This window comes from Lacerta agilis, chromosome 8 (genome assembly GCF_009819535.1).
Source record: "Lacerta agilis isolate rLacAgi1 chromosome 8, rLacAgi1.pri, whole genome shotgun sequence".
Classification (NCBI taxonomy): domain Eukaryota; kingdom Metazoa; phylum Chordata; class Lepidosauria; order Squamata; family Lacertidae; genus Lacerta; species Lacerta agilis.
Genome location: NC_046319.1, coordinates 59,762,443 through 59,789,987, shown reverse-complemented (window position 1 = coordinate 59,789,987; position 27,545 = coordinate 59,762,443). Strand labels below are relative to the sequence as shown.

Sequence of the window (27,545 nt, the reverse complement as noted above, 5' to 3'; positions counted from 1 at the left end):
GATCAGGCCCTGGGTATGGACCCCTCCTCCCTTTAACAATGGGACATCTAAACACATTTCCCAACTCCTATTCCCCAGTGTATATACAGTATGTACATCCAGGCAGCAGGTTCAGACAGCCAATAGCAATACAATTGCTACTACCTACATCAGTGGGTAATCTTTTTCAGCCTGGGGGCCACTTTCCCTTCTGGACAACCTACAAAGGACCACAGGTCAATGGCAAGTGGAACCAGAAACAAAAGTGGGCCCAGCAGTGCATGCCAATTTTACCTTTGAGTATTAGTCTTATTTCTACACACACACCTGTCCTCTATCCAGACAAGCAAGAAGCATGATCGGACACCTCCTAACCAGGCAAAACTACTCAAGGAGGATGCAAAGCAGAACCTGAGGAGAGTCCCACAGGCCAAAGGGGAAGAGAGGAGAAATGAAAAACACAGGTAGTACCTTGGGAAGGTTCAGGGTTAGACTATGATTGGCGTTGCACTGATCACTATTTATCCATTAACTAAATTCTTTAAAATGAGCATTTCCCTTTAATGTTAATGTCTCAGAAGATATGGAAACCTCTCACCAAAACAATAGCTTGAATCCAAAATATAATCCAGACCTAGTTCCAGATATGAAGCCTTCAGGAAGCCACTGCATTCTTATGAACTCAGAAAGCCTTTTCCCCATCTGTATTCCCCAAGTGTACTTTGAGCGCAAACCATAAGAAGAATGTTACAGGCATGCCAAGAAAAATTTGGCTTCAGCTCTCAAAACTGATTCTGTCTACATTCAAGAGCCATTTTTGCAGGATACCTGCAACCATGGCAGGTATAAAGCTTGTTAGCATCAGTTTCTGTGGAGGAAATGCCAGCAAAAAAAATTCTAGCGGTTTTTTAAACGTATGTTTGAACAAAAATTAAAACAAACCAGAGTTCTGGAAGCCTGAGAACACCCAAAAGAGAATTTTGGCAGTCTTCAGGGGTTCTCAAGTAGTTAGAATCAATTGCACGTTTCAATAAACATCTTTGATGGTGTACAAAAAGGTACACTCAATGAGTCATTAACGACATAATCGTAAGAAATTGTGCAACAGCTATCAGAGATCTGAGACAATAATGTTAATAGTCCCATTTTCCGAAGTGTTTTATGCTTGCAGAGTAATGAAGTAGGTTGTATTTATGCACATTTATACAGCTAACTGTAGTTTTACATTAAAGTCACCTTCTCCATTTCATATTGCACTAAAAACACAACAGTAAGAAGTAAAACAAAAGTATTTCCTACTGTGGACAATAAAAAGGAAACCGGGCATACCTGGAGACTTCCTGGGAAATCTCTGTTCAAATTTGGAAGTCCTGCTGCTTCTACGTGTTCACCAGCCCCTCCTCACATGGTTTAGTACAGAAGTAGAGGTTCCATATGTTACTAAGACAACACAGGCCAAGCAAATGATTTCAGCAGCAACCACAGTGACATGTGCTTGACTCCAGTTCAATTCACTGAGCAGAAGAGGATAAATCGCCCTAAGATCTTTTGATGAAGGGTGGTATATAAATTGAATTAATTAATAATCTGGGGGGGGGGGTATAGAAAAAGAGGTGCCGGTACTCACCATGAAGTTGTTACAGTCCGTGCCACACTTTTTAACAACAACAACAACAACTCCCAGTACTGTGTACCTTTGAGTACCCCCTGTAAGAAAGCACTGATAATAGTAAAGTAATAATAATGAAAATGATATCTCCATAAGCAAAATATGGCTTCGGCGGGAGGTGGGGGAGACCTCTGCAACTGGACGCCACCTATGTTAATGGATAGATCATGTAGATTTTCTACCAGTTATACACAGGAGCTACATATGGAAAAATAGCTCCTACAATGGGTTGGGGAATTTTAAATACACCCTTGTGACCCTTTAGAACTGAACTATCAATGGGGAAAATCTAGAGCAACAGAAGTTCTTGCTGCACATTGGTTTGCAGCAGGAGCTAATAAGCAGGGGTCAGCAATGCATTCTGGGTCCAACACAGCCTCACATTTTCTGCATTGACTTCCCATTAAAACCTTCCTCGCCCTCATTTTGATTCTCCCACTTTATATTCATATTGTCCTAGATGGCGAACCCCCTGCACAGGAAATGGAAGCTTCTCAATATTATGAAAGCACAAAGACTGATGTGCTGTGCAGTCACTGATATGAAAAGCAGCAGGCAATCTTCACCCCAGATGTTCCCATTAAAAGCAAGAACAAGCAAAGAACGTCACCATGAGGCGGATGCGAGATTTTTTTTTTGCTCAAGGGTGGGATATCAATGTTTTAAATCAGAAGTAGAGAACCTGTGGCCCACAGGACAACCTTGGCCTGCCAGGGGGTCCAATTTGGCCCATGAGGCTATTTTCCACCCAACCACTCCAACCTGTCCATCAGCTGGCATCACCTCCGATGCCAGCTGATGGGCAGGGCTTGACTGCACACAGACAATGGGGCCTGTTTCCTATTGGCATGCACAGATAAAGCAAATAGACCCTTTTTCTCCAAGCATTGATTAGGTGAGAGAAAGGCATCTGCTAAACATCACACGGTCCAAGTAGGTTCATATGGACCGAGGCAGTCCTTGACATACTTATGGTCCTGAGCTGTATAGGGCTTTAAATTGAACTTTTACTGTTTTTTCCTGCTGTTCTTATGGTTATTACATTTTAAAGATCAACATATATGTTGTTTTTTCTTTATTAGTCATTTTAAACCTTTTGTAAATAAGAGATGATTCAATAAATAGGTTGCCATGAGGGTCCCTCCGCCTTGTGCCAGGGTCTTGCCTTTTATGCTGTGACCTTTGAGAATTAAATCTGGCTCAAGAAGGCAACTGCCTCATTTAAGGCTATAAATGCTCATAAACCTCAATGGATGTTTAAAAAGAAAGGGCACACGAGATAGACTAGTGAATTATCTAACCCTGAAAAGTTTCAGAAAGCTGAATTCTCACCAATATGCTTAAAAAAGAAATCAGTGCAGCAGAAGCCTAAGGTAGGTTTTGGGGCATCAAATATACATAAATATGTTTCAGCTATGGACTAATTGCAGCTAACCATAGTTAACAGAAAGGTGATGAAGGCTCAAAGATTCTACATTGTACAAAACTGCAACGCTCAATTAACTAGATGAGTTAAACCATGCCCTAGAAACTCTTCTGTATTTCCCAACTTCATCAAGGAGACAAAATAGAATCACAGGGAAAATTCGTTCAGCCCAGGAAGAAATTTCCTGAATTTCCTAATCAAAAACCCACCTCACTTCCAAATGCTAACTCACCAAGAATGTGAATGCCATGAAATGATGCCTTAACAAGAATAAAACATTTAGCATTTCTGATAAGGCAGGGTAATCGTGCCAAGGCATTTGACAAAAGGGTGGAAAGTATTTCTCAAGTACTGCGTCTCACCCACACTGAAGAAGATACTCTGGCAATTTTAATACTTTCTATTCAGCAACCAACCGATCAGGACATATGGTTAGCAAAGCCAGTGCTAGATTTTATGTTTTATGTTTCCTAACTTGTGGCATCAAATCATGGCACTGTGACTTAGCATAAAGCTTGCATGGGTTTATTCCACCCAATTTCAGGAGCCCATGCAACACAGGCCTGGAGAGGCTTTTTGGGGGTGCAGGGGATGAGAAAAGGGGGTTGCACAATCTGTCTTCCAGTTACACAATCGCTGGAGACAAGCAATACTGGCAAAACAGGGATCCAGTTAGGCTCTACTCAGTAGAACCGGATGCCAATGTGTGGTTGTGTCTGTGGCCAAGATCATCTCCACATCCCACAAAGGGATCAAGGGTTTCAAACAGAGCACTAGCCATATAAGGAAGAAACACTGCAACGTATCCAGGGGCTGGTCTCATGCAGCCCTCTGCTCCTGCTTTAAAGCAGGTAATAAAGTAATGCATGTTTCATATACATGCCTGATAATTCATGAAGTACAATAAATCTTTTTACTCTTTGACTGGTGCATCTTCTCTTCAACTTTTACAAATTATTATCGCTGCAGACAGGGCCGTCTTAAGGAGATCGGCCGCCCTGGTGCGGCTATCCCTCCGGCGCCCCTGCCATGCTGCCTCTCCGCCGCCTCCCTCCCGCGCTTACCGCCCCTTGGGAGGGGGGTGGGCAAGCGGGGGGCGAGGGGGCATGGCGCTGGAGCGGTGCAGGGCTCTGTGCGCCCTTCCAGCGCTTCTGGGACAGGAGGCGAGGGCGGCCGGCTTGCGCTCTCGCGCTCCGCCGGGCAGCTCGCACTCTGCGAGCAGCCGGAGGGTGTGGCGCAGCTGGGCAGCTCGTGCTCCCGCACTCTGCCGGGTAGCCGGAGGGCACGACGCGGCTGGCCAGCTCGCACTCCGCCGGGCAGCCTGTTGGCGCGGTGCAGCCGGCCGGCTTGCGCTCCTGTGCTCTGCCGGGCAGCCAGAGGGCATGGCGTGGCCGGCCAGCTCCCTTGCTCCGCCGGGCAGTCGGAGGGCGCTGCCGGCAGGCGCTGCCAGCGGGGCTGGAGGGCGGAGGCACCCTCCAGGCCATTGCGCCCTGGTGCGCCACGCCACCAGCCCCAATGGATGAGACGGCCCTGGCTGCAGAGCAATGGAAGAGATTTTCCTCTTACTGTGAAAGCAAATGAGGTAGTGGAGCAGAGAGCCCATTTGCTCAGTTATCTAAGTCATGCCCTATAGTCAAATACAAATAAACAGCAGTAAAATTCACTAGATAAGACTGCAGCAACTTCTGGTCTAATAAGTTTCAATCCTACACCTATTCTTGATAATTAGTATGCACTTCTTGCCACTTGTTCATACCATGCATTTTTAGATTCTCAAAACTTATTGATGGTGCCAAGTTCCACTATTCAGTTCTGCAGCCAGTGTGCCACACTAAGCTTTCAAGAGACTAATTGCTTCCATCTATCTCATTTCTTGCAAACAGTCAAAGAGTCAATAGACCCTTTAAAAGGACAAAAGTGCAAGTTCATGACAGATGAGGTCAATACTCCTGAAAGAATCCAAGAACTCTGATGAAATGTGAAAGATGGAAGCTGAAGGTTAGAAGAACAGAGGTCCAGCCCTTATAGCGAAACAGATGGCAAGCTGCATGGATACATAACATCAGAAAGATTGCCTGCCAAGGTTCAGCTCTGTGCAAATCCATCTTACTGGAGAGTTACCATTTATCCACATTCTGTTCCAAATATGAAAAGAACTTACAACATTGACAGGATCCAGTACAGCAATAGACACACAATAATATCATACATCCAACATACTACTTGGCCAAATCAACCTGTGTATCAAGACCCAGGTAGACACTGCACACAGGCACACAAACAACCCTTTAAAAAGAACAGCAACATGAAAAGTCATTTATATGGAGGCAATTGGGACCCAAGTTTTCAAAAAGCCACAGGGGATGAGAAGCGACATTTGGAATGGGGATGGGAGGAAAGAGGACAAAGAAAGCGAACCCTCCTCCTGTCACTGCTCTGGAAGTGGCTTTTCCTGTTTTAAAAAGAGCTATTGGGTAATGTTACATGCATCTACATGAAAGAACTGAGCCCCAGTTTCTCCTTCAGCTTTTTAAATATATATATTTGGTGTATACACAATCAGCTATATGTTTATGGCACACATTTCAGATAGAAGGGGTATCTATTAAAATAACATTTGCAGGAGGTTGTCATTTACTCCCTGCTGAGTGATACTGCTCTCAAAACTATTATGCTATACCTACCTAGCATTTCCAGTTGGGGGGAAATGAGGCTATATCTGCTTGTATTCTTGGTAGAAGGAAATATACCGGTACAAAACTGCCGAGATTCCTTATTTAAACTCATTAGATTGATGGAAGATTCTGATAAGCACTCACTGCTGCCCTAGACTTGCTGTATGGAGTGGACTTTCATGACAAATACAATTACTGGGAGAAAACATTACATGCAATAGAAACACTCTTTAGGAAAGACAGCTAGCTCTCCTACAGTGCACAACTAACAGCCCTTCAAAAACCAACAAGAGCCTTCCTGGACAGAGATGCTTCAGCATCTGGCATTATGTCTCAAGAGAAGATCAGCTATTTAAAAAAAAAAAAAAAAACTTGAGGTGGCTCGTGAAGGAGGCTTATCGCATCCTCCCAGCACAGGTGCCAACCCTGAGGCCCTCTGACCTCACCTTGCTTCAACCACAACTCAACAAATGCAGTACTGCCACACCCTCTCTTGTGAGCCACTGCTGTTCTGAAATTCTCTAAAAACAAAGGTATGTAAAATAAAATAGCTTTTTTATATTACATAATCCATCACTTTCTACCCAAAGAAAGTCTCAAAGCAACTTAGGAGAATAAATTAACCGAAAGAAGCAAAACCGTGAATAGTACCACAGCCATCAACAAGTACTTTCTGATCCAGTATTGTTAAATTAGTTTCAGCTAGTACCTGTACATATTAAGGTTGCATGTCGAGACCCCAAAACCGCCCTCCCAGGAATGAAATAAAAACACCAGGACACAGAATATAAGGTTAATGTTATTGGGCAAAATTTGGCCACAACTTTATTGGTTACAGCATGTGAGCGGTATTGGCTTAGGCATTGAGTGGACCTGACTATATCTGACTCCTGCCCGCAGAGCAGGAAGTCCAGTAAGGGTAAACCACTGATAAGGGGAGCCCCGTCGATTCAGACCAACTCGAGTTCCCCTTGGGTTCCAATGGGGTCGTGGCATGGCCCTAGCCCCGCCCCGGGCTTCGGACAAGATCCCACACCCCCGGATTCCTTTAACGGACTACCCTTAAGCTTGGAGGGGCAGGCGATGGCCAGGCCTCCCCTCCCCCATCATTAGGTCACTCAATGCCTAACCACCACCATTAAGGATATCAACAAGGTACCTGAATACATGCAGGAAACCCCTTGCATTCTTGCCCTTTGCCCTCATGACTGGTAAAATTAAGCAGGAAGGGAATAAACAGTTGGGCCAGAGAGATTATTAATGCCTCATTGGAAAGGGCACTGAAAGAGGCAGTGGGAAGACTTCTCCTTAAGAAATCCTCCATGGATCTGGAATATCTGACAATCATACCAGTCGCTAATGTCCCTTTCCTAGGCAAGGTTATTGGGTGGGTGGGTGCAAGCCAGCTCCACACACTCTGGGATGAAACTGGTTTTTTTTTAGATCCATTTCAATTGATTTTTTGGCTCAGTTTTGGTACTGAGACAGCCTTGGTAATCCTGTATGATATCCTGTATCAAAAGGGAGATAGGGGGAGTATATCTACAATATTACAAATTCTACAGTCACACTTCTAAAACTCCACTTTGATAACATTTTAAGTACTATTTACAGGCTAGATAATAAGTAGCTTAACACTGAACACCACTTCATAGAAGCCCCAAAGCTTTATTGACAGAACAGGTTAACATTGTTTACCAAATACACTGGATAATAGGTATGATGCAGTAATTTGCAGGGGTGGCTACTACAACCATCAGCTCTGCTGAGACCCCAGCAACTTCTGGCTCTTCCTCTCCTTTGAACTGTTTACATTCCACCTGGTCCTTACTAGAGCTTTAACTAAGAACAAGTGCCTGAGCTTGCTTTTTTCCTCCTCCTTCGCAATCCCTTTTCCTTATGCATCAATGCTGCAAGCCTGAGAGCAGGGAATGTTTTATAGTTTCTCTTTGTGCGCCACTCTGGAAACCATTTTTTACTAAGTAATATAAAAATGCTTATAATAAGCATCATTCTAGGTACATCCATCCAGGATGTATCCAGACTCCCATTTGTTGAGCTCATATTCCCAGCTCAGCCTTGAAGCTAACTGAGTGGCCTTGAGCAAATATATTTCATGTCTAAAGTAGCTCACAAGGTTGTTTTGAGTATCTACACTCTATAATCCTACATAAATGACAATAGTACAGTCTACCACCATTGCAGAAGTCCCACAGTGCCTCAGAGTATATCTGTGCCCATGGCATTTGACTGCCACGAAGAGCTACACTTCTGCAGTATAATGAAACAGTTGTCTAGACTCCTTTTATGTTACCAAGCTCAAGTTCAAACACTGCAGTGTTCCAAGTGGAAAGATTATGAAATTGCCAAAATGGCTGTCTGCTGTCAAATTTGCTTTATATTTAAGAACTACTTTGGATCCAATGTTACACATTACCAAGGGCTCTGAAGAGCTATTGTCCAAGAACTTTGCTCCTTTGAGCTAGTTAGCACAGTACAGTATGTGCTTTGGCAGTAGCACAACCCCCTCCCTTCCTAGGGAGCAGCAGAAGCTTACAATTCCATATTGGAAGAGAAGGAAAATTCCCTCCCACTACCCTGAACCACTGGGCTTTGGGGAGGGGAATTATTCATACAGCCAATTATTCATACAGCCTTATAGCTTTCTTAATATCAGAACATCTTTTGTGAAGGTCTTCTACAATCTTTTTATATGAACAAAGAAGAATTTACAAGGCTAAACGGAGCAGATCTGGTTTACGGCTCTTGGGAGAGTCATTTGCTTAGGCCAAAGCTAGACATGACAATAAATTATTAATTTACTGCAAACTCATGAAAATGTAAGTATGTGGGTATACAGAATTTCAACTAAAACCAACTTTAGACTGAAAATTAGTTTCAACAGGAGTCTTTTATGTTTTAAGTAGACAGCTCGATGAAGATGTCGACCCAGTGTGTGGCAGTTGTGAAAAAGGCAAATTCAATGCTAGAGATCATTAGGAAAAGAATTTAAAATAAAACTGGCAGTAACATAATGCCATTACAGCATACAAATCTATGGTGTGAATGCATTTGGCACATTTGGAATACTGTGTACAATTCTGGTTGACTCACCTCAAAGGATATTCTAAGGCTGGAAAAGGTTCAGAAGAGAGCCACCAAAATGATCAAGGGGGTGGAAAGACTCCCCGTTGAAGAAAGGTTGCAGCATTTGGGACTTTTTAGTTTAAAGAAAAGGCAAGTAAGAGGCGACATAATAGAAGTTTATAAAATTATGGATGGCAGGGAGAAGTGGATAGAAAAAAGGTTTTCTCCCTCACTCTCAACACTAGAAGTTGTGGACATCCAATGAAGTTGAAAGCTGGAAGATTCAGGATAGATAGAAGTGAGTACTTCTTCATGAAGCACATAGTCAAACTATGGAACTCGCTCCCCCAGGAGGCAGTGATGACCACAAACTTCAATAGCTTTGAAAGATAGACAAATTCATAGAAGAGAGAGCTATTGATTACTACTAGCCATGATGATTATGCTCAACCTCCACAGTTTGAGGCAGCAATGCTTCCAGATATCAACTGCTAAAAAACACAGGAAGAGAGTGCTCTTGTATTCATGTTTTGCTTCCTGGTTTCCCACTAACATGTGGTTGGCAATTGTGAGAACAAGATGCTGGACTAGATGGGCCACTGGCCCGATCCAGCAAGCTATTCTTACGTTCTGTCCATCCACCATCACCACTTTCAGCATGAACAGAGAAAATGTGGATAAAATGCATGTAACATATCTAGTTGAACCTTCAAAGACAAATTGGTTGTTATTTGGTCCAGCATGTTATCCTTAGTTGAACCTTGGTGAAGACAGGACAAAAATCAGAGCTAAATTAAAATTAGCAACTTAAGAAAGTGACTTCCACCAGATAACAGAAACCTTTCCCATGACTTTGGAAGGATGACCTATAAAAATAAAGGATTTCCACAGCCAACCACAAATGAACAATCACACCCTACGCCAATCCCAACCTCTCTCACCGCCAAAGAAACACAAGTAAACAGAAACCTACACAAACAACGCTGACACCAAACCCTACATATACTAAGGAAAAAAGAAACATCGTCACCCCACCTCACCCATCCCCCACCCACCTCTTTTCCCCTTCTCTCCCTAATGTCTCAACAACCAAAACTGAGTTGTAAAAATGTTACATGGAAAAAATACGAGAGAGACATTGCACACACTTTTGTAAATCAAGAAAATCTTTAATAATAATAATCATAATATTTTTTTTAAGGATTTCATCCAGCAGCTGTCTAGGGAGAAACTGGCAGAGAAAATCTGAACTCAGTTTCAGCGTAACACTTTTAATTATCATTTTGCTGATGTCTACCTTTTGTATTTAATTCTTTTGTGAGTAGCATGCTATCCCTGGAATCAATAAGGGTGGTAGGAAAAAAGACTTAAGTAAAATGTAGTCTTAAAACATTTAAGGCATTGAGTTTTAGCTATTTCATGTGTTTTACCTAATACAGAATAGTATGGTATACCTTTCATGAATTAGTTTAGATGCAAAGTTCTGTACAGAAAAAAAAAAATTCTCTTGAACCATCACAGCCTCAAGTATTCATATTCATGGTGCGTTCTGCACCTAGGATACAGTGCCTAGTCAGAACAGTTCAATGTGTCAAAGTACTTCTTTAGAAAAACTAAGAAAATGCAGGTGTGTTAACCACCACTGCGGCAACAGATGTGCCCACATATATTGGTGCAACTGCTACAAACACCTATCAGTAACACCCATCTGAATGCCAACAGTACTTTTGAAAAGTAGCATGAGTTTGTATATATATACCTGCATGCCATCTCCCTTTGAAGCTAAAAGAATAGTCAGATTTTTGCTAAGGAAGGTAAAGACTTCTGACTCTAAAGACACTTCTCTTGCACCCAAAAAATAGCTAACAGTACACAGCAGCACAGGACTCCCAAACTTAAATCAACAAAGTGACAAGGTTCATTGGGTGGCCTTTGGCAAGACAGCATATCAACCTGACCTATTTAGCTTCACAACTGTAAAGCTTTGTACAGTGAAAAGTGTTCTAGACATTTTAAAGCCATGTTTGGCTCAGCTTTATTTTTAGCAGAATTCAGTATTTTAAACTATTTTGTTTATTTAAAATAAACCCACAAAGTATGCAACAAACTAGTGGACATTAATGGCAAGAGAAAAGCATTCAAGTAGGAGAGGAAAGAGGCAGAAGGCCATCCAACAACAGTGGCTGATCTCATTGCAGTCTTGAAAATTCACAGATGTGACTTCACTCCTGAGTTCTACGCCTATATTTAGTTTATGCCTAATATGGATGTCAAGTCCAGGACACACCACTACTTCCTTTCTCCGAGTAAAGAAACCTCCTTGCCCTTTGTTTAGCCAACAATGGAAAGATTAAATGATGACTTTAGGGAGAAGAACTGCAGAAAGCTGTAATTAACTGAGTCTGATTTATGCTTAGGGTTGAAATTGGAAACTCAATGTAATTTCTTGCAATCAGTTAATGAGACTACTAAAAAGTTCTCCTGGGCAATCATACAGTTAAGAAACTCATTTCCAGGTCAGCAGTTGAACAGAGGTAGCTCCACAATAAAAACAGAACTGTCTACTTGGGCGACATATTATAATTAAGTCACTGACTTAGGAAGTTTGTTTTCCCTAGGTTCCAATTGCCTGCAGTCATGAGAAGTAATGCTGTTTTCACTAGTTACTCTTTGGTTGAGCAGGGCATTCGACTGGGGAACAATAGACAAAATGCACCATCAGAATTCAAACACACCCTCTATGCATTTCTGTGTAGCACACAAGGCTCTTAAAGTCCATGTTCTCTAGCCCTCAATTATTAAGAGAAGCTTGAAAATTTAAATACAAACATGAAGACTGAATATAATAAAATGCCATCAAAATGCATCTGTTCTAACCTCCTAAGTTAAGCACATATCAAAAAGTGTAAAGGTTTGTTTAGTTTCACAAGACATTTTGACATAGTAATGTAAGGGCATGACCCAGCCAAAGTTAATCACTTAAGCTCCTTTGGTTTCAATGGGAGAGTGAACCACTATGTTTCCAGGCAAGTCAAAGTGCTGTTTTTGATCTTTAAAACCCATTGCAGTCCTCCTTACCATGAATACAGCAAATGATATATCCTCCTATATGCACCCTACTGTACACTGAGATTTGACAGAGGCCCCACTATGGGCTACTGAATCTAAGGCCTTCTCCATGACAGCCCTGGATTCCTTACCTAGGCTTGCTAGCTCTTTACATGCATTTGGGGAGATGGCTTAAAACAAGGGGTGGTGAACCTGTGGCCCTCCAGATATTGTTGGGTCATGTCATCCCTGACCACTGACTGTACTGCCTGCGACTGTTGGAAATTAGAGTGCAGCAACATCTGGAGGGCTGCAGGTTCCTCATCCCTGGTTCAGAGTTTCCTTTTAAAGATGGCTTTCCCTCCTTGATGAAAATGTAAGCAACTGTTTTCATTAGCTACTGGAGTCTGTCTTATGCTGCAGTCTAGCTTTTATTTGATACTGCATGATTTTGTATCATCTTATTATTAAGCTGCTTCAGGGCACATAGTTTGCGAAACAGATATAAATAAACTGCTGTAGGTCAGCTCTCATCAAAACTATACTGGTTATATATGTTAATGATATACACCTAAATACTGTTCATTTGTATTGTTTTACTAACATATTTGTACAAGTCTAATATATTTGCACCGCAAACAAAAGTTAAACTAACCCTTTCTATGAAAACATTGTCTTCATCTTCAAAGCCCTGTAAAAACAATTGCTTATGACAGAGTCCTCAGTTGCATTAACAAAGCTACTATAAATAGGAACACTAAAGCAGGATATACCAAGAGCAAAGCAATTCCTCGCAGCTTCACAAGCTCTTTGAATTTGCTGGAATACTACTGTCAGCTCATATTAAACAGATCACACATAAAAACACCAAAAACCCTACTATCTAAAGGAAACTTAGTTTTATGGCTGATTTGAATAAACGTGGTCATTTGTTGCACTTTCAGGCTGGCAAGGACAAACCAGGGCAACTAAAAGGTTTTACAAGCACCTGAAATTATTGCACCAGTGAAATTTCCTTATAATTCCCATATTTAATTTTGTATCTTTATTAAGGCTTTTATTGTCATTAATTTTTAAATTTAACTGTGTGTGTGTATTTGTCTTAGTTTTGTTTTATAAGAGCTTAAAGCTGAAATAAAGTGATTGGTTGATTGCACCAAAACGAAAAGGAACAAATTTATTGTAGCATAAATGTTTATGGATTACATGTCTTGGGACAGTATCCAAAACTATGTGAGGGAGCTTTCCCCCATACACTGAAACTTCCTCTTCCTTTCCTCAATCCAAATCTGTTCTAGAGGATCCTCCAACTCATCAAGAAGAATTTGGGTGGCCCACCAAGGAAAGACGGGGGGGGGGAGTTCAGATATGTAGGAAGAAGTCTGTTCCACTGATGTCTTGACAGTGGGTTCTATTGCTTAAGTCTTTAAAGGTGCCACAAGTCGCTGCTCTTTTTTCCTGCAAGAGACTAGACACAGCTACTCTGCAAATAGAAATTCTTACACAAGAGTACTGAAAGAGGTAAGCTACAAGTCAACTTTCAGGTAACCTGGAAATAAGACATCACATGCTTTTAACTTATAAGATTCTATGATTTAAAACCAGGTTCTTCACAAAGGAAACTACAGCTTAGCACTCAAAATGCAAACCATTGTGAATAAGCATTCTTCTCAAACATTTACATGCTTTATACAGGATCTGGTACTTGAAGTTTCTGCAAGGACTGGATTATGGAGATAAGGACAAGCCATGTTATTCTGTTTCCAGTCACCTCCTGTATGGTAACTTCACTATGACAACTACAGCAACTAGCTGTATTGCTTTATAAACACCAAACAAGTGCAACCAGAGACTCTCACAAATCCAAACCTTGTTCGCTGAAGACAACGAATAGCTTCAGTCATGACTAATTTAGATGCTGCAGGTGAGCAAAGTGTAATAGGCTTTTCCTCCATCAATGTCAGGAATGGATGTCAAAAGGTGAAAAAATTCCAATCCAGACCTTAAAAGCCTGGCTCCCTCCTCCAGAAGTCCTGACCTGGAACTTGAGGCACTTCAGGTGACAGTACCTTCTCAACTATGACTATTTAGTATACCAATACTGTCTCAAGCTGCCCACTGAAAGATTAGCTGGTGCCATGGGCTCTGCTGCTCACTTTTCAAAGAAGAGCCAGCCAGTTTATACAACTGTTCTACTTTTCATCAATTCACATAAGATGAACACCCAAGTTTCCAGCCTGCCCAAACTGTGTTTGCTGCCACTTGTAATGTATACCCACTGGAAAACTTACCCTTTCCTTGGCAGCTGCAAGACAAAGCAAGAGCATAAGCCAACCTTGGCCAATAGTGCTTATGCCAAGATCTACACAGTCAGAAAAAGATCACAGTTGTAGAAGCTTGGTGCAAACATAATGTACTATCGGCTGCATACTTCAGAAGTAAGTTATATGCATATAGACTTGTGCAAACCAATCAAGAGACCTTTCTACATAGCCCAGGTGTATGTTAAGACTTATTGAAGTCAATGGAACTACTGATGAGTGACTTTGCAGAAGTTACCCACATTTGGGATGCCCACCAAAAATAAAGAATTTATGCAGGAGTGACTACAGTAGACAAATCCTGCCACTGACATTTGTACAAGCATCACATATAGCACTTTGGACATTCCTTCAAAACAGAGCAGCACCTTTGTCCACCTTGCCTTCATGAAGGCCTGAGATGTATGTGAGAAGTTGGGTTTTGCCTACAGTTTCTGCTGATACTGATGTGTGACTGAAACGTCAATACCAAATACCAGATGACACCAACCAAGTGTACCTGCATCACTGACAGAACAGAGCTGCATTTTCTCCCCTTGTCTGGTTAATGGCACTTGACCTAGCCAGCTACTTGCAACTGTGCCCACTGAGGTCCAAACCCTTCATAAATTGTATCCTCTTTTGAACTTCAACATAACAATATATTCTCCAATTCTCCAATATATTACCAATTGCATTTGTTATAACAATGAATCCCAGAATCATGGAAGAAACACCAAGAGAGAGAAAATAAGCAGTATGTTTTCAATTCTAGCATTGCTGTCAGAAGATAATCTTATCAAGAGGTCTGGCTTGCCATCAAAATAATCCCATTAGGCACCATCCTCATGCCAGGTGCAGCTTTCTCACTAACACATAATCTTGTAAAAAAAATGCTTTACCTGACTGAGAAATGGTTAGGAAACAGGTTAGGAAGCAGGTTGTCACATATTTGGGAGTGAGAAGCATCAAGCCCAGGGCCATGAGTGGCCCATACTCAAATCTTAACTAGGGGAATAGGCTCTTCAGCTCACAAGTGTGGAAGGTGGAACCTGAACAGTAGCAGGCAGAGGTTCCTGCATTTATAACAGGCCTGGACAACCCAGAGACTTTTGTGCTGCCTGCTTATTGAAGGGCCCAGAATTGCTTTCTTGTATCTTATTTTATGTGGTGGACAGTGATTTGGACTTGCACTTAAATCTGTTCAGCCAAGAACTTATTAGACCCTTTGGTATTCTCTTGGATTAGAGAATGATCTACCTTCACAAGGTTGTGATATGGACAATAGCCATCCAGGCTGCACAATGCCTATTAAGGGCAATACTGGAATTTAGCTTTTCAGCAACATTCTACAGGCTACAGGAAAATATTTGCCGCATGTTCATTATATGCAAGCCTTTAATTCTACAAGGTTCTATTTAGGTGTTTTAAATATCCCTGCTAGACATTGGAAGCAACTCTGCTTTATCAATTATACATGCGCTTTTGCTAGGAAGCTCTTAGGGAATGAAATCTATTAACTGCTTCTGTTTAATCAGCACTAAGATGCAAATATTTGCACTGCAAGTTAACATGGACTTCAAGCAGACCAGAGGCGCTGACTGAAGGCACAAACTTAAGTTATTAATTACCGCAGACCACCAACATAAGTGCTATAAGCAATGCTGTATTTCAACTATGCATCTAGTTTGCTTTGCAAACATGCTTTAGAGCAGGAAGAGGCCATGAATTATAGCAGCACCAGTGTAAATATTTTTCTTTCACAGGCACTACAGAAATTGCAATGATTATGCTTAACCACTTTGTTGGAAACTAGCAACTTCCATCTGTTTTGGTCCCCTAGAGATATAATCCATTAAAAAAAATCTAGTTGGTTTGTAGACCAGCTTTTTATAAATTCTGTTCAAGGTTTACTTAACGTGTTCATTCCCGAGTTTAAGCCTGGCTGCTGGTGTTCTTTGTGTGCCAATCACACTGATACCAGGCATTTAAACATAGGTATTAGTACAGATTCCCAATGAAATAAACTGTTTGCTTAGGATAGATTCAATCCGCACATTGTATACATGCATATTTAAGTTGATCTTGAACTTGGCTTAGAACACTTGTAACAATTTCCTTTGAACACTCGAATTTGAACAATCATGTCTCAGCTTAATAAACAAAGATATGCACAAATTTCAAATATTTCAAAAATGTTTTATACTACTCTTCAGCCAGAGCTAGCAGAGCAGCTTATAAACCATTAAAATGTACAGTGGTACTTTGGGTTAAGAACTTAAGGTCTGTTCTTAACCTGAAACTGTTCTAAACCTGACGTACCACTTTAGCTAATGGGGCCTTCCACTGCCACTGTGCCACCGTCATGTGATTTCTGTTCTCATCCTGAAGCAAAGTTCTTAACCTGAGGTACTATTTCTGGGTTAGCAGAGCCTGTAACCTGAAGCGTCTGTAACCCGAGGTACTACTGTATTCAAGCTTGAAATGGTCAACACAAAGGGAAAATGGATTGGGAGGATGAAACCTGAATTTGCTTGTTTTCATGTTCTTAGTTACAAGTTGTTCTAATGACCAGCTGTTTGTTAATTCAAGGAGATGAGACACAAGTGCCAGAAGCTGCTGGTCTCTCAGCTGCACTGATGTAGTGGCCCTGACTCACTTCTCCTCCCTCCTCTGCTACAGCCTGATGCCATGACTACTATTGGGTCCAGACAGAGCATCCAGACATAGCCATTTGCGCCTTCTTATGCAAGTAAGGAAACCAGGAAGCCTCTATTAACCATAGCTTCCTGATGTATCTGAACCAGGAACTATGGGCAATGGCTTCCAACAATCCAAAATATGGAAGCCAACTTTAAACCATGGCTCCTTATTCTGGCCTGTTTGGAAACTATAAATCATGGTTACTAGTTCAGATGCACCAGGAAGCTGTGGTCAACTGAATTCTTGGCTTGTTTCCTCACAAGCCAAGAAAAAAGTAAAGCAGCTGCATTAAACTCATGCATTTCCAACCTTAAGCTAAGATTTGCATCAATCCGAATCGAGTCATTGCCAAATTCTTCATATGGTAATGTGTGACAGAAGATTCAGACAATTCACAGCTTATTGGAAGTTATGAGAACACTCATTCCTCCAGCTGACTCTTCTCATAGCTAATATGATCAAAGCTACTTTCAGAACGTTCTATTCAAATTTTAAAAATCATTGCCCAGTCCCTGAAGAGTCTAGACATGTAGTTACAGAAGGCTAATGAGAGGATATTCCTGTTTCCAATACATTATCACTTTTCCACAATGGAAGGGATGTAAAAGATGTGACCCTCCAGTCCCTGGATTCCTCAGGGCTGGTACATCCCCAGTGAGAATATGGGTGTGGAACAGATTGTGCGATAAGGCTCTTGTTTACAAGTCAAAAGATTTCAAAACTCCAAAATATGCATCTTCATATTTAAAAAGAACCATGCCTTTTAAAATGATCCCAGGTAGCTCCTTATTATCCCCCCCCCCAAAAAAAACAGCATTGCAGAAGTAGAATTAGAAATCAAGCAAACACTTTTTACACTATCTCCAACAGCAATTGAGTAATGGACTATTCATAGCTTGTATGAAGTAGTATTTCAAAAGAAAATGACTTCATCCAGATTCAGTCAAGTTGCCACCTCTTATTCCCAGCCCAAGACTTCTGCTCTGAGTGAGAGGGAGCTAAGAATGAGTATTACAGAAGCAGGGAAGAATGCAGAAAACAGGAAGATTTTATTATTGGAGCACTTGGAAACAGCTCTTGCTTTGAAAAATACTCTTCTCATAATAAAAAAGTTTTCGTGAATGTTAAGGCCAGAGTATCTGGTAAAACCCAACAAGGCAAGGTTGAGACCAAAGCACACTCCCCAAAGGCCATTTTTATATATCATTTGATGTACTCTCTACCCTACTGGAAACCAGAAATGTTTATGTTTTTATTTATGGAACCAAGTCTTTATCCTCTCTGAAATGATGTCCACTATTAATTAACTTGTTATAGAGAAATGAACAGGAAACAGAAGAGTGAAACTGAATGGAAAGAAGGAAGATTCACATCTATAACTTAACTTTGCAACACAGGAGTCTCTTTCAAAATACTGCACATAGTGATCAACACATCATAAAAATTGGAAGAAGTAGTTTGCAGATTATGACATGATGTGTTTTAACTGGTTCCTAAGTCTACAGATACAGAATCTTTGAAAAGAGGTAGGTAGAGAAGTGCCTGGACCCGCTAGCTTCAGGGGGTGGGGGAAACACCCTCTGTGAAAAAGCTAATAAGACAATAGGATCTTCAAATTGGAGATCATCATGTATGATGCGAAGGATGCCTAAAATCAAACAAGGAAAGAGGACTGAATATACAAACCAAGTATATATCAGGGGATATATGGATTAGACTGGAAGACAACTAAGGATTAGCTGAGGAATGTTGGGATGGAAGGACTCCAGCATGTCACAAAATCAAAAGATCTGCAGGCCAGGGGAAAAGCTTTCTGACCCCATCACCAAACTGACAAATTGCAGGACAGAAGTGTATTTTTATGAAGAATGTGCAGCAGAAGAACCCACAGAGAAAGAGGGATATGAGAAGTAAGTGTCAGGCTGATTAGTACCCATGCTATTTATGAAGTTCATTTCTATAATAAAGTATGGAATAAGCTATATGCAGCCAACAGGTTTAAAGGCACAGAAATGAAGAGATGACTGTGTGGAACGGCAGGAGAATCTGCCCAAACAACACACACTGCTTTGCTACTTACACGATTTCCTTGTCTTATACTCAACCCACGGAACGCTTCCTTGGAAGTTAAGTCCTGCTGAGTTCACTGGGAATTATTTCCAAATACCCACGCACAGAAGCAGACTGCCCCTCCCCAAACTCCAGTTGTGGACACAGCCCAGCAGCCTCCCCTGGAGAGGCGAGAGGGAACGCCATAGGGAAATACTGAGATTGATAACTGCTACGGGGTATTGCAGAAAGCCAAGTCGACTCCCTCAACGAGGAACAGAGAGGGAGCGGCCCCCACCATGGACTAAAAGCCAGTTGCTCAGCCCCCGCTCCCTTGCCTCAGAGATCTTCAACTGGCTCTTTCGCCGAGTATGTAGAAGCTGAAGGCTGAGACCAAGGATGAGAGCAAGAAATGACACCGGAAATCATCGAGGCACATCGCGTTATTTCTGTTCCCAGGCACCAAATTTGCATGCGCTTTTTACTGCCATTATGTTTTGTAAGCCGCTTTGAGAGCCCCCCGGGATTATTAGATAATAATAGAGTGGACCCAGGAGCGTGCAAGACAAATACCATGGCGATGTGGAGTAAGGCGACGAGTCAAGTCGACTCCCTCAATAAGGAGCAGAGATGAACCACACTCTACCCGAGGGGGGGGGCTGTTTAATAAAGGCTGGGGGGAGGAGAGAAGCACACCACCCCTAAGGAGCACCTTTTACCTTGACGAAGAGCTCGATGAGAGGCTGCTTGTCGCCCTCTTCCTTCACCCCGTTGACCGGCACCGAGAGCGCCATGCTCTGTCCTCGCTCGGCCACCCGCTCTGCGTGGAGATTGACCGGCGGCGACGCCCTGCGAGGAAGCGAGAAAACTCCTCCCTCCTCACTCACTCTGCCGGTCCTTCGCTCGCCCGTCTGGCTCCCCTCACGGCTTGTGCGAGCGAGGGAGGGAGGGAAGGAACGCCCCGCGGATTCCGCTCTTTCTCTCTCTCTCCCTCCTGGGCTTCAGCGCCGTCGAACAAGGCGGGACCGCGACTGAGGAGCCGATTCGAGAGACGCCGCCTATTTATACCAAGGGGCGGGGATTGAGCCGCGAAAGGGGCGTGGCGAACCGCGCGGGGGGTGCAGGGAGCAAGCGAGGAAACAAACAGAGACGGGTAAAGGTTGGGAAGACGCCGCCTAATAATATTTGTCGGGTGCCAGGGCGGGGCGTGTTGTGAAGGAGGCGTGACTTAGGACATCAACCCGCCCCCGGCGGCAAAGAGGCGGGACTCTGACGATAGAGAAGCACCGAATGATCCTATGGACGTGGGTGTGGCCTGAGAGGGGTGGGCGTGTTTCAAGGGAAAGAGGGGGCGTGACTGTAGTGGGGAGCCTCCCGCCCCCTTTCCCCGACTCAACCCAGGCGAGGGGGAAGAGGGGGCGAGTGAGCAGGGGGAGCGTTTGTCTTGGCTGGTGATAGGGAGAGTTACGATGCGAAGGAGCAGATGCTGTGGGGTGTAGGTGAAGGTCTCCTCCTTGCATGAAACTCAGGAACAAGTTTCTAGTCCACGTGTTTGTCTATTCATACCCTTCCCTTTTAATGTATAACTTGGCTCAGAGAATCAGTATCGGATTAAAAGATTAACAAAAATAACAAACCCACAAAATCAAACCATTTCCAGGGGGATAGCTGCACCAGTAATTTGCCCCAAAAACCATAGAACCTGGTGGCCTCTTAACGAATTTATTCGTGCATAAGCTTTCATAGACTTAAGACCATTGTTACTGTTATTATTTATTTCATGAACTGATACCCCAAAGCATCCCAAAGCCCCTGGTCAGGGCTGATGGGAAACGGGTTCCAGCAGCATCTGGCAGCACACAACTGCCTCCCCACTGCTATGGTCTTCAGCCAGCATACCTGCAGGTATAGGGTGGTATACAAATTAATAACAACACTTTAAGGCAGTGGTTTTCAACCTGTGTGCCGTGGCACCCTGGGATGCCTTGAAGATTGACAAGGGTGCTGTGGGCAACGCTACCCTCTGTCCCTCTTCCCTTCCTTCTCTGATGCCCTCTTGCGTCTCTGCCTGCCAAAGGTTTTCATGGCTGTTTGTTGCAGCAGCCCTGGCTACAAATGGTGCCTCAGGCTGGCCAAGATGTGCTTCCAGGCCCCCGTGAGAAGGTACTTCTCTTTGGGGCAGGAGGGGGAGCAGCTCAGAGACCAGGGGCAGCTGCCCAGAGTACTCTGAAGGAGAGGGTGGGGGGAGGCTGGGGGAACACTCCACAAGGGAGAGTGTTTGAAAAAGGGTGAGAGGCTGCCAGCGATGCAGGCAAGTGATGACATAACTGGACTCCTGAGCCCCACAGGGGTGCTGAAGAAAGAATGTAGTTGGTCAAGGGAGCCATGGACTCAAAAAGGTTGAAAACCTCTGCCTTAAGGACAGGATTGTGCCCTAAGCATAGAATAGGTTTTTTAAGATAATTGTGAGTTATGTTTAGCAAATACAGCTGCATGCACATGCTCCAGCTGTTCTGATTTTCCAGGCACAATCCCTATTTTCTGGTCCTTTTTCCCTAGTAGAATGCTGTCCCTTTTCTTTCTTTTTTTCTATCTTTCTTTTTGAAAAGCCTTGTTCTCAGCTTGATCTGAAAATGTTATCATTCAGAAGGGTTCAGCTACCACTCCAGGATCGCTGGAACTTAGACCTCAGAGTAGGACGTGGGTGTTTAAGACAGTAATCTTTTGCATTAGGAAGAAAGAAACATGGCACATTTGTGAAACTTGACGTCCGCTTTGGGATATTCAGATGAAGGGCAGTATACAAATATAATAATAATAATAATAATAATAATAATAATAATAATAATAATAATAAATTTTTAATGTTTCTTTATTAATGTACATTAATTCCACTCTATTTAGCCTACATGAGCATAACTAAGATTGAATACAATTATTTGTGTCAGTTTCTATTGCAATTTCAGAGGGAGTAGGATCACATTTGGGTGACAAATAATATTTTGATTGACTTGCACCCACTATAGTGTCCCATTCCATCTTTGATGTTCACTCGCTGCCCCCCGAATGTCCATGAATGCCATCCCACAAACCTTATAAATCTGCTAGCAAATTTAACCATAGCAGTATCAAGCCTTAGATCCCATTCTCATGAACCATGCTCATACCACACCCAGTGCTAATTTGGGAGTATGACTTTTGCTTTTCTATTTTGAATAAAAGCAAAATCTTTTATTTCCCTACATAAGGGAGGGACAAGCATAGACCGCCAGAGCAAGCTGGCTGGTGCAGTGCCCAATGACCTAATGTCTGGGACCAGCCACCGCATGGGCCTGTGCTTGGAAAGAAGGCGGGCAGGAAACCAACTTCCTCCTGTGTCTCCTTCATCCCACAGCAGGATTTGAGGTTGAAAATTGCTCAGAGCAGCTGCTATAATACCTGTGAGATGAGCAAATCCTTCCCTATGCAATCTAATTTGATTAGTGCTGGACTCAGTAGCAAAACAGTAACTGCTTTTTGTTCACAACCCTATACTGAAAGTTAGGGATAGGTGACTGTCAATTTCAGTTTCTTGCTATTTCTCATTTTTCTAAGCTTAAGTTCAGTTCTCCACATTTTGGTAACCAACTCTTGAGTTGTATGCAAGTCAAGTATATCAGAAACTTCTATTTCAATCAAAATAATGATTTTAAAAGGCCATGTGGACAGGCAGAGAAATATCTATGTGCATACTCACAATGAATTTTCAATTTTCCAGGACTCAGGGAAAGTAGAGAAATACTAGTTATGGGGAGCAAACAACAACAGCCAGCGCAATACATCCCATCATGCACCACCCACTAGTGTGAACAGGAACCATTGAACTGGAGTTCAATTGAAAGTGCACAAGTGTAGAAAAAAGTGGACAGAAGCACACACTGAAAAATAGGATCAGTGTGACCCACATACATGTTAACAGGCAGGTGTATATACACTCTGAATTATTTCCCTACTTTTGTTAAGAGAGATCTGTTTAGTGTTGGCATACCAAGTGGCTACCAGCCAGATTATTTCTGGCCAGCTGTATAAGCTCTCCACCCACTTTCTCTGACATCCGCTGAGCTCTTTTCTTGTTATCAGCCTGACCTTTTCTTTTTCAACGGATCCACTCTCCAGCTCTTGCACTCTAAAGCAGCAACATGGGGGAGGGCGGGCAGTGCTGACTTTCTCTAACATGAAACTTAACAAAAATGTGGAATCTAGATTTCAAGTGTGATCTCGGCCAGGGTTGGGCAGAAGCTAAGAATAGTCTGCTAGAATCTCCGGTGTTCTAGAGCATGGAGCAGATAAGAAGAGTGTTGCTCTATACCGGGGTAGGCAACTTAAGGCCCGGGGCCCAGATGCAGCCCAATCTCCTTCTAAATCCAGCCCGCAGATGCTCTGGGAATCGGTGTGTTTTTACATGAGTAGAATGTGTCCTTTTGTTTAAAATGCATCTCTGGGTTATTTGTGGAGCCTGCCTGCCTGGTGTTTTTACATGAGTAGAATGTGGATTATTTGTTGGGCAAAGGAATTCATTCATATTTTTTTTCAAAATATAATCCAGCCCCCCACAAGGTCTGAACAAAGACTGCAAGCAAATAAATGAGTTTTCATTGCAGCTGAAGACACTTTGAACTATCAGTGTTGCACCACTGACACATATGGCTATCCTTAGAGCAGCCTTCCCCAAGCTGATGCCCTCTAGAGGATGTGAACTACAACTCCCATTATCCCAATTCTTTGGCTTTGCTGGCTAGGGCTGATGGGAGTAGGAGTCCAACAATATCCAGCAGGCACCATGCTGGGGAAAACGTTGATGCCATTGTTGCTTCCCACAGGGAGCAAGGCAGAGTTTCGGCTCAACAACCTATTGTACTCAAGGACACGTAGACACAAAGAGAGTATTGTTCTTTAGGGGCATGGGGTCCTGGCATCAAGGCCCAGCAGGAGCTCCCAGCTGATGGAAGCATTAATGCAGGCCTGCCTCTTCCCCTAGCAAATCCAACTGTCTTTCCTGAATAATTTGTCTGGGAAATCTTTGCATGAAATGTGAAGTAGGCATATAGGCTGATACGACATGCTGAGCTTCTCCCATCTTGCTGTGCCCCTTCAGGCCCAAGTCTGTTGCAAATGCCTCTGCAATGCTGCCGGTCTCTGTATTTACCATGGACAGTCCTTGGTTTTTGGCTCTTATCCCTCACAAGTTGTTGTTGTTTAGTCGTGTCTGACTCTTCGTGACCCCATGGACCAGAGCACGCCAGGCACGCGTATGTAATAAAATACTATGTAATAAATAAAAGAAGCAATTAAAATGCCATTTAAAATAATGTGGCCTATAGCACAGCACATTACAATTGTTAAAGCAATGGAAAGGATTTCAGTAGTCCTGTAAGACTCTCAACAATTTTCAAGTGGCCTGCAAACTGGATGAGGAGTTTGGGAACCATTGTTTTAGGTGTCTCCTGAAAACTGGGTTATTCAGTCAGGCCTTTGAAAGGTGAAATTTGTTTTTCCCAACTGGTATATGTTGTTCTTATTGATTACTACAATTTTCTGTGTTGTATACGTACCATTTTTTTGAATAACAGTGTGGTCTGTAAACATTTTTTAAAATTACTATATAAAATACTTATCAATAATAATCCCATGGGGTCTTTTGCTCCCTAAATATCCTGAGCCAAACTAAACTGAGGCTTGAAGTGAGAGGCTTACTGATAACAGTGTGTGTGTGTGTGTGTGTGTGAGAGAGAGAGAGAGAGAGAGAGAGAGAGAGAGAGAGAGAGAGCTGGCATGAGGTAATTCTTTGGCAAATGCCTCTCTCCCCTTCTCTCTCCCTCCTATCTAGTCTTCCTGTCCCCATCTGCCAACAGCGCATTGTCTACAGCATTTGGGACTCTTGTCTCTCTTGACAGTAACGTAGTTGACATTTCCAGCTGCAGCGTTCGCTGCCAGCCTGGCCCTCCACAAGTGAGCTCATAATAGCAGAATTCAAAAAAACACAAAGATGGCTGTCTTCAACGCAGCATTTTGAAGTGATGTCACAGGCTAGGCCTACAACCAGGGGATCACAACTCACACCAGGGCCTGCTTTTGCATGTTTCTCCTCAGAGGAGTAAATCACTAGTTAGCTGCAGCACAGTTTCCAACACTCCCCCGACTCTGTTTTTTTACTTTCCATTTTAATCCAGGGTCTTTGTTTTAACCCATTAACATAAGAAAATATGAAGAGCCCCCTGTTTATTATTTATACCCCGCTACTTCTACCAGCACCTTACGATTCCTGGCAACTGGCATTCAGAGACATACTGCTTCTCTGACCATGGAGACAGAAGACAGCTATAATGGCCAGTAGCAGTCAACAGGCCTCTCCATGAATTTGTCTAGTCTTCTTTTAAAGCCACTGAAGCTGGTGGCCATCACTGCCTCTAGCTGCCATCCGCTAGCTGCCTTTCCCCCCTCTCTGTGCCACTTCTGGTCTCTCCTTTCTGCAGCCCCCTGCATTGTTCTCTCTCCATCCTCTTTGCCTGCATTTCATTGTAAGCAAGGCCAGGGCCAGCCTTTCTACATAACAGGGGGAAACAACGTGCTTTCTTGTGTCTCCGCACAAGCAAAGGTCTGCACCCCAACCTGCTACCCCACCAGTATTTTCTTCCCCTCTTCTTTCTTCAACCTCTCTTTCTGCCTTTCTTGCCTCAATTTGTCTCTCTTATTGCTATTACTTCTTGCTGAGTTAAATGCAAAAGCATACAAGGCTTTTCACATGCTGAGGGAGTATCAGAAGAGCTGTGGGGCATGTCTGGCTGGCAAAACAGACTGGAAGATCTGTCAACCCCAACACACACACACCCCTGAATCAAAGAGAAGAGGCAGTGAAAAGATGGAAACATCCTCTCCCCTTCATGTTTGATGGGTTTGGGTGGTGTGGGCCTTAGCTGCCAGTTCCCCACAGAAATGGTAAAAGATGTAAATAATAGGTATCTGGGAATCCCCCAGAGAGCTGCAAATCATTGTGGGGGAGCACAGTTGACCCACTAGAGCTGTCCATTGGAGTGTCAGCTGAGCAAGTGTTCACAATACTTGGCATATTTTCATTCAAGAATACTTTGGGGTCTGAGCTGCCCCATTTTAATAACAACAAAGAGCTATCAAAAATATAAATAGGTACCAACACTAGTTCTCAGACCTCAGCTTAACTATTTAACTTTGTAATGGTTCGTGGTTCTCTGATAAATGGAAGAGGGCAAAGAGGTAATTTTGCAAGGTCTTCTCTCTTTGGCAATCACTCGTAGCTGAGTAAGATTGCCTTCCACGAATATGGTCTTAACAATTTGTTCATGGGTGGCTGTGGAGGCCAATTCTGGATCCGCACATCGTTTCACAGTGGGGTGGGGATATAGATTTCCAGGTGGGAGTCGATCACAGTGAGAATTTTTGCAAGGTAGGCATTCTGAAGCTTGTGTCATGGAAAAGTCGTTGTGCGCATTCTGCAAAAGCAGAGTTCTGAAATGCAGTTGGGCCCATTTTGGCTTTTAGGACAACCCACATGCCTCACAGCAACTGAGACTGTAAACCAAGCCTTAGCAGGAGTAACTGAAACCACTACATATCACTTCCCAGTTTAGCCCTGTATCCACTTCTTCTAGGCCTGCACTCTTAATACCCTATCAAAAGTAGCTTTGGCATGAAACTGCTATGAATGACAAGGAGGACCAATTTAAAGAGATGGAGCTATGGTGTGCAAAACAAGTTTCAAGACTGAGCTTCAGCTCAAGTTATGCCCTGATCTTCATTCCACAGACATACATATCACATTCACACACAAGTAACCATTACCCAGAATATCCAGCCTTGGCGCAAATTATGCCTGTTCTGCTCCCAATCCCTACACAGAAAAATGACCAGTCAGACTTCAGAATGAGGATGGTTTGATTGAAATGGACCCCTCAAGCCCTCTGCCCCATTACCTGCTTAAGGTTACTTTTGCCCTCCAGCTTACTCAATTATTCATGGCATCTCCTGGCAACTTGGAAGCATCAACAGAGCTAATCTTGCACACGAGAGCGCGATCCCATTCTCTACCACTGAGCTACAACGTCTCCCTGGTAGCATAAATGGTGTTTGTATCAGCGTCAATGGACCTGGGAATTCACATCACATCTACATATGCATTTTAAGCCTTTGGCATAACCCTCTAATCTCCATATCCTACTCACCTTTTGCAACTGAACCTGTAACCAAGTCTAGGCAAGTCTAAGCAAAGACGCAGCCACCCCCACCCCACCCACCTCCAGTAATAAGTGACTGATATAGTATATCTTGAAGGCATAAAGGGGGAGGATGTTCTATGAAATGCTATTGTTCGTAGCAGTCTTAAAGTAAGTAATTCATAATAAAAGTCATTCAGTACCTAGTTATAGAGGAAATGAATCAGAAAGATCTAGCTCTAGTTCCTTTTTGCTGCTCATGCACTTTGTGTGACAATATAATCTCATTTCGTGTCACCTGGTGATGGTGCATGAAGGACCAAGGAAGAGCATCTCACAAGTGATCAAAGAGTCAAGCATTTGTATTTGTGTGTGTGTGTGTGT

The 27,545-nt window shown here is 42.9% G+C and overlaps 1 protein-coding gene across 1 annotated transcript in view; it reads right to left on the bottom strand.

The window, feature by feature from the left end:
• The window catches only part of CLIC4 (chloride intracellular channel 4), a 47,910-nt gene extending 28,051 nt beyond the window's left edge, over positions 1–19,859 (bottom strand). Inside the window, exon 1 of the mRNA XM_033157783.1 lies at positions 19,656–19,859. Within this exon, the coding sequence (XP_033013674.1) occupies positions 19,656–19,730 (75 nt within the window). The 5' untranslated portion in view covers positions 19,731–19,859. The remainder of the gene's footprint in view (positions 1–19,655) is intronic.
• Positions 19,860–27,545: the final 7,686 nt, after the last annotated feature.